This window comes from Amaranthus tricolor, chromosome 16 (assembly GCF_026212465.1).
Source record: "Amaranthus tricolor cultivar Red isolate AtriRed21 chromosome 16, ASM2621246v1, whole genome shotgun sequence".
NCBI lineage: Eukaryota > Viridiplantae > Streptophyta > Magnoliopsida > Caryophyllales > Amaranthaceae > Amaranthus > Amaranthus tricolor.
In genome coordinates, this window is record NC_080062.1 from 2,132,683 (window position 1) to 2,141,709 (window position 9,027).

The window sequence follows — 9,027 nt, forward strand, 5'->3', positions numbered from 1 at the left end:
ATAGTTGATCACTTCTAAGCTATCAACGAACAAAATATCTTATAATCGTCCAAGTGCTATGTATATGATTGTTTAGATTAACCAAAGCATTATATTAAAATTGGGAATGTAGCTAAACCATGATTATCAGTGATAAATAATTACGCCTGCCCATGGTCTATAACCTTTCAAGTGGAAAATATAAAACACTTTATATACATTAAATATTGCGTCTCATTTAGCTCTTCCCTCCTCTCATCCTACACTATAATCTTAAAAAGCATTGTGACTTTTTACTTAAATCTCGCTTTGTGTAAGTAGTCGTGATATCATTATCAACTATAAAGCTCGGGCGAAATTCGAGACTTGTTTCAATTAGAATATAGATCGTTTTTCCCAGAAAAACTGGGTTTGATTTTCACTGATTTTTTCCTAATTTTCCCCTTTAATTTCTTCAGCATACTCTATACCCCAATAATTTTTTAAAAAAACTACAAAGTAGAGGAAAATTCAATGTGCAAATATAGAATGGACAAAACACTCATACATACATGTGTGTTGAGTGTTGAACCAACTCGATTATCATTCTATTATGTCATCATACATATTTTAATTTAATAACATGACCATTCATATTTTATTAATTATCAATTTATTTCTCAATATAAAGTAATTATTTATATTTATTTTATTATTTATTTGTCTTGATAGCTTGAGCATACATACATGATTATTCCCATAAATAAATAGAGATAATTTTAGTAATGAATAAGAATAGTAACCATTTTTATTTAAGGTGTATAATTTTTAGTATTACATTATTATCATCTACAAAACTTATAGTGCAAAAAAGCACCAAAAAAACTCAATTAATTAAAAACACCCAACCAAAAAAAATAAAATTGAAAAAATTCAAATGAAAATCTAAAAACTATAGTCTATGTTCATCTATGTTAAGGGCTCTAAGCAAACTTGAACACCATGCTTAGGCTTAATTGTAAGGACTACCACAGGAGAATGACGATAATTATCGGAGATTGTGAACTTAAACTTTGTAACCAACATGGCTAATATAATCTTAGCTTCCAAAATTGCGAAAGTTTGGCCTATACAATTTCTCGGACCAGCACCAAAAGGAATGAATCGACTTGAAATGAAGGATGATTTTGAAGCAAATCGTTCTGGATTAAACTCGTTTGCATCTTTACCCCATAGTTCTTTGTCGTGATGAATGGCCAACACCGGAATCCATATTGATAATCCTTTGGGTATGAGAAGATCACCTAGCTTGATGTCTTCGAAAGCCATCCTAGGTAGAAGTGTGGCGGGTGGGTATAATCGTAGTGATTCGTTTATTATCATGCTCAACTGCAACAACAAAACAACACTTATGTTCAAGCTCGTGTGAAATAATGATTTGATTCAATATCTACAAGAATGGTCTTGATTAGGTTTTAAATCTGGTTGGACTCATTTCAAACTCAACTCTAATTTAAAAGTGATTTTCTCATTTTTAGTGACATATTGAATCTAAATTTTATTAAAATAAAATAATTGCATTTTAGTATGAGTCTGATGTTTTTAAATCAAACTTGGCCCATAACCTCAAATTCAACACATAAAATCATTTTGGACATATTTTTCACCCAAATCCTACACATTGACTCATTTAAAATCATTTAGATCCTCAAATCGTTAAAAATAATAGGCTGATAATAATTATGACAAACAAAACATACATTGAAGTTTGAAATCCATATATGAGTTTGAATATGGGTCTAAAATCTTTAAACCCTATGAAACTTAAAAGTCAGAAGATGCTAAAATCGAATGGGTCTAAATCTAGATGGAATGGATCCAAATTCAATCTATGATCACCTATACTAAAAAAATACCTTCGATATTGTAGAGCTACATTCAATGTTTTAAACACATTATTACAGTTAACCATAAATATTTTTCTGTCTTTTTAATTTGCTACACGATATATGAAAAGCTTTTATTTTAATTTATATTCATAACAAATTTAAACGAACTGAGGATTAAATGCATATACATGAACCCAATATTTTCGCCAAATTGGTAATTGTAGGGGAATGCAAGTCTTGGTAATTTATATCTACATGTTAATAATAAAATGTAATGTAATAAATCTAAGAAAAAATTGAAGTTTTTGAACAGACAATTTCTGACATTGATTCTTGGAAGACAAGTACATGATTAATAATGTGCAAAACCAATGACCTTAAGTTTCAGTGTTAGTTCTACCTCCTAGACTCTTAGTGAAACTTCACTTACCTAAGTAGTCAACTCCTAGGCTTAGCCGCCAAAACAGAGATAGAGACAAATATGTGTATAATTAGGTTTAATTGCTTTTATTCCATTTTGACTCGATTCGAAATAACTTTGATATATAATAAAGTTGATGTTATAATTATTATTTAATTTTTCGGGTGAGTTGGTTTTTGATATGATATCAAAAACAAACATAATAAAAGATTATAAGTTCGAATCTCATTCACCTCTTATTTTAAATGGATCATTAAAAGTTAGGATAAGAAGGTTTGTGCTACATGAACCATACACAATGAAATGAACGTAACAAGAAGTTATAAGTTCAAATCTCATTCACCTTTTATTTTAAGTGAAACATTTAAAGTTAGGTATAAGAAGGTCTATACTACATGCAGTATACATAATTACTTATATAGTCCAAGGGAACTAAGTGTAAGGAAAGTAATAGAATATAATTCGTATAACATATCATAGAGCTATTATCATCGATTTAAGGTTTTAATTGAGTTGGTTGCTTAATATTAATTTGATTAACCACAAGTTACAGTATCACTTTTATTTATTTATGGTTTTTAGCTAGTGTATTAAAATATAAGGAATAAATCAACTTTGTGAAGTGGAAACCAGTTAATTAATAATCAATTTTTAATTGGTGTTATTTTTAAAGTCAATATCATATGGTTGTGAGCTCTCATCCTTGTTGATTTGACTGAAATGTTTTAGAAGAAAATGCCAATTTTGGCCAACCAAGGTAAGGCTTTGGGGACGATGGATCTAAAAAGTAAGATGGAATATATACATTTATTATTATTATTATTATTATATTAAAAAACAAAAATCTTCTGCCTTTTGGTGGTTTAATTTTATTATTTGCTTTATCACATTTAATTCATATATATAACTCACTTATTAAATAATTATAAATTGTATCATATACTTACTCGATTATCTAATTATATATTTATTTATAAATTAATTAAATATATTTTTATTATAAATGATTTGACAAAAATCTCACCACAAATTATGATACTCCATTTTTGATATATATTTTAATTTATATTCTTAATGAATTTTGATATTTATTGATCTTTAATAATTATAATAACATTATTAGGAAATATTGACAATAATAAACAAATATTTGCTTGATATGTTAAAAATAAACTCACTTATTATTTTTATATAAATTTACCTATTAGGTATATTTGTTAAAAATAAACTCACCTGTTATATAAACTTTTTTCTAAGTCAAACAATGAGAAATAAATAACACTCTTAGAGTCCTAGTTAGACTTATTTTAAGTAAATCAATCAAATATCAATTTTTTATCGAGATGAAAATCACAACCTTAATTGACATTTTTTTATAAAAGATTCACAAATTCTTAAATAAAACAAATCTTACGGTGATATCATCTCTAGTAGGCTAACTCATGTACATTTAATGTGTTAAAGTGAATAATTAGCAAAAAGGATTAATTGTATGGGTCGGTCTATAAAATATTTAAACTTTGCTTTTAATTAATTAATAGAATTAGCAAATAATTACTTACCAAACGAAGTTTAGGCAGGTGATCAACAGAAGGAGTAGCACCATTACAGACTTGTGCAATTTCATCTCTTAACTTTTGTTGCCATTCTTGATTACTTGCTAATAGCATCACAGTCCATGTTAACAAAAGGGCTGTAGTTTCATGTCCAGCAAAAAAAAATGTTTTGCATTCATCCATAATTAATTGTAAATTTAAATTAAATCCATTTCTCGTCGTCTTCTTTTGTAATTCATTCATTAAAATCCCTAATAAATCGTTACCATATGAATCACTTCTACCTATTTCGAAACATGCTTTTCTACTCTCGATTATTTCCATCAATAGTCCTTCGACTTCAGTTTTTAACGATTTTATGTCTTTGTTGTATTTGCTCGGAAAAAACCTGTAAATTTAATTAATTTCATTACTTTAAGACAATAATAATATTCCATAAAAATATTAAAAATGCAAAACATTAGAATGTGTGAAAATGAGATTCTAGTCATAGTTGATGCAAAGTTGCTATACTACAAAGTGATGGAAAAGACTATACATGGCACGCCTAAAATGAGAAACACACCAAAAGGGAATCAAATAAAGTGTGATAATAAGAAAAATTATCAAGACCTCTAATTGGAAAGAGGTAGGTTTAGCCTTTTTAAAATAATTCTTCATAGTTTATTAAGTGATAATCAAATTCTATCTCAATTGAAGAACAAGCATCGTTTTTTAAAAAAGATCTTAGGTTCGATTATCACTTAATCTTCCCTTTTATGAATAACAAAATAAAATTAAAATAAAAATAAAAAATTAAATTAAATTATAGTTTCTAATAGCCCATAACATAGAATTAGAATAAGAATTACAGCTTTCCAATCATTAGAAAATCACTTTATTTTTTTTCAAAAATGTATGAGAGACTTAATTAAAAAGGGTCGGTATTTAGAGGAAAGAAAATGAAATAGTTGAGTATATATGTTGATGTATAAACTATTGTACATGATGTTACATATAAAAATAAATGTTGATAAAAAAAGTTAGCATTAATTAATAAATTAACTTTTAAATATTATATATATTTAAGTGTAATTACCATAGTTTTTTAATGGCCGAAATAGATTGAATATGATGATGATGATATTAAAGTGCAATGACAAATACTCCATAAATTACTTTTCTCAGTCTTAAAAATTTGCATCACTTTTCTTTTTAGCCTTCTATCAAATATGTTATATATTTATTTTTTATCATGACCCATACACCTTCTTTAATTCTCATCCACACATATTATCACTTTTTCATAAAATATCTTTTTATCATTTTTCATTGGTTACTTCACTTATTATTAAAGCATCATATTGCTTTTAGAATTCCAATTTTCTTTAAATAAACTAAAATATAGTTTAAAAAGAATCAAATTTGTGTACTAAGTGACATTGGTCTATATATTTGACTTTAGACTCCCAATATCGTCTCGACAAACGAAACAACATATTAAAAAATTAAATTAAACTTAAAAATAGCTTAAAATCAATCAAATTCGTATATTATGTGACACTGATCAATCATATATACATGTCAGCATTTAGAGTACCGAAATCTCAAAAACGAAAATTATCGTACTAGAAAGTAAACTTACCGGCTACCGGGTAAGCAGAGATGCCTACTAGCTTGAGCACAACATCTCTGCAAAAGATTAAGAAGATTGAAAATTTTTCTTCCTTTCTCAAAATTATTCCCAAATTCAATCCTTGAAATTATATCTGCAGTAAGATTAGTCATTAATTCCCCAATTTCCACCTCATTTTTACCCGATTCCAACATGTTTTCTACCAATTGGAGCATGTCTTTAGTGCAATCCACCACATACCCTGCATAACTCTGCATCAAAAAATTAATAATCAAACCGTTTTCTCATTTTTTGATTTATAAACTAAAACCAAGATAAGGTAATAATGGGGCATCATCATAAAGCAACCAATAATTTTAAACTTTATTATATACAACTCATATCATCATTTTCTCGAGTAATCCCACATCAAATAATTAGAGATATGTTGACTAATATATAAGTCGATGGTATTCATTCAACTCTCAAGACAAATTCATTTTGGTATCAGAGCCGACATATTTCGTCTTATAAGGATATGATATCATCCCTTCCAACTTTGATTATGGCTTTTATTAGCGGGATATACTAGGTTGGTGATGATTATATTCGGTATATCCTACTCATAAAAACAATTATTTTGGTCTAGAGAGAGTTGGTTGTGGCATGTGAGATCCTGGGCTCGAGAATAATATATAAAACTTTTATTTATATCGATTTGTCTAACTAGACAATAAATTTGGTAAGTATTTTGAATTTAACGGAATATATCTTCTTAAATAGGTAAATATAATAATATTTTAGAAAATATTCTAAAAAAAATTTTAAATAGTTACAAATTTTATTAGGTAAAATTATGCAGCTGGTGTATTGGTTAGAAAAAGCATATTTATATATACCTTAAGCTTATCACTCATAAAAGCAGGGGAAACAATGTGTCTTTGGTGGTACCAAGCGTCACCATTGGCCATAAGTAAACCACTTCCTATGAAATTTTTTGAACCTTGTTGTTGAAGCCATGATTTTCCAGATAAAGGGTTGTATTTTATTAATAATTCTTTGATCATGTCTGGGTCTGTTAAGCACATCCTAGGCTCAAAACCATTCCAATATATGAACCTTTTTCCTGCACAAATAAAATATAATTTTTTATTTAATATCAAACTCGATATTTGTTAGAGTGTATAACATATCATGAGGCTTCACCTATTATTTTAAACTTTTGGTTGAGTTGATTTCTTAATATAGTATTAGAAATCAACCTTTTGGGCTAGAAGTGTGAATATAACACATGTCCTCTTCATACATGGCGTTAAATATTTCACTTTAAATAAGGGGTAGTTGAAGTTCGCACTCGTTTTGCTAGCTATGCTGACTTTTAATACCATGTTAAAGAACCAATTAAACTAAAACTTTAAACTAATAGTAGATGTTCTATAATATGTTATATATTCTAATAATATTGATTAAGTTCATATAAGTTACCGTATTTTTGAGACCAAAGAAGGTAATGTGGGAGGAGACGGGATACGATGTCGTGCGAGATGGACGGCATATCGGAAGACGTAGAGGATGATACAAGTGAGGCCATATGTAGGATGTTGCCTACAAGAGGGCTTGGTTTAGGGCCAAGAACCCCTTGCTTTTCCATTATTTTCTTTATATTTCTAGGACTTAGCCAATAAAAAGATATTGTTTCATAGGCTACTCTAATGAACAAGGTTAAGAATGCTAATATAAAAGTTGTGAATATTAATGCCATTTTTATTGTAAGGTTTAGTATTGGGGGAAGAGAGAAGTAGAGATGTGAATGTCAATACTAAACTAAATGTCTATATATATAGAAGTACTACACTCAACTAGGAGTGTGGGGGATTCTTCTCAAAAAAGGAAAAATATAAAGGTGAAAAATAACATCAAAAGAAAAAAGGAAATATATAATTATCAACTTTCTAAGGAAAAATATCATTTCAAATACAATAATAATCAAGTAGATATTGCCTATTTAAAATAATTAAAAAAGATTTTGGGTTAAGGAATTGATGATGGAAAATCAACAATTGTTCTTTTAAAAACTTGTACAAAACTTTTAAAGAATGATGTACATATATATTATAATTATAAATTTTACTATAACTAATATATTATAATAATAGATATAAATTCATTATAACATTATAATGGTTGCATGATATATATTTTAAAAACTAAAATAAATTTATTGCGAGAACTTTTTTAAAAATTTACAAATGATCTTATCAGATCTAAAGTGCAGTTTAAGATATAAAAAAACTTTGTAAATCATAACTCTAATCTTTTAACATTTTTATTATAATATATGATTATATTGTATTTATCTTCAAAATTTATACCAAAATAATATTATTAAAAAAAATGTGACATGTTATTATCTATCGTCCAATAAAATTTGTTCATTTGACAAAGCTATTAGAAATTGATATTTGTCCTCTTTATAGTTATTTATTATATTCTCAAATATGATATGATATAATTTGATACTATTATGATAAGATATTCATGATATGATATCATGATATAATTGCTTTATGAAGGAGGAGTTTCTATATATGATAACTAAATTATCATTCTTACCATTTTTGTAAAATTATAAAATGTTATCATAAGTGAAATATTCCATGTGATATCTTATTATTATTGCCTTAATGAGTATGATTTTTAACATTAATTACATTACTATAATATACATTACTAAAAAAAAAATTCGACTAGACAAAATAGTCGGAATTTAGTTGGTATAAGGCTATACCGACTAAATTCCGACTCACTATGTCTATTCGGCTCAGAATGGTCGGAAATTTGCTTTAGTCGGTATATTAGTCGGAATTCCGACTAAAAAAGAGGTGGTAGGAATTTAGTCGGAATTCCAACTAAATCATTTGGTAGGAATTTTGTCGGCATATTCCGACTAATCTCCTGCTAGCCTTCAGTCACAAAATTCCGTCAACCTATATGGTCGCAGATTAGTCGGAATATTAAAAATTCAAAATTTTCTTGGTTTTTCAGAAAATTGGTTATTATGATATTAATTTAATTTTTCGACTAGTTTTCGACTAATTAATAGTAGGAATTTAGTCGGAAAATCAAACCACAAAATTGACTAAATTTGACCAAAGGCGGCTAAGGATTCCGACTAAATTGCTACTAAATGTTAGTCAGCAAATGGTCGGAAAAGTCAAACATGAAATTTGACTGTATTAAACCAAGAAAAGGCGACTATTTCTTCCTACTCAACTCCTACCACTTTTTAGTCGGAATATAGTCGAAAAATTTTATTATTAAAATAATTAATCTGGTCAACGATATTGACCACATTTGACTAAATTTCCTATTTTATCGATAAAATAAATTATTGATTAAACAAAACAAAAAAACGATAAAAATAAGATTAAATACGAATGAAACTAAATATATATACAAATATACAAAAAAATAAAAGTATCTGCCAAATAAATTATACAATTTCAAATTGTTCCCGAACATAATTTAACATTAACAAAATTAAAAACTATGGTTTAGTTGGATGGTGGAGGCGGAGGAGGTGTTGGAAAGCCGGATTTTGCTGGAACA

General features: G+C 27.5%; 1 protein-coding gene across 1 annotated transcript; it reads right to left on the reverse strand.

Moving 5' to 3' along the window:
- Positions 1 to 741: 741 nt before the first annotated feature.
- Positions 742 to 7,220, reverse strand: LOC130802295 (cytokinin hydroxylase). Its single transcript, XM_057666249.1, has 5 exons — positions 6,904 to 7,220; positions 6,318 to 6,544; positions 5,449 to 5,690; positions 3,831 to 4,212; positions 742 to 1,347 (listed from the first exon to the last, which is right to left on the reverse strand). Exons 1-5 carry the CDS (start codon positions 7,178 to 7,180, stop codon positions 928 to 930), a joined length of 1,548 nt encoding a protein of 515 aa, XP_057522232.1. The 5' UTR covers positions 7,181 to 7,220; the 3' UTR covers positions 742 to 927.
- Between the last annotated feature and the right edge of the window lie 1,807 nt (positions 7,221 to 9,027).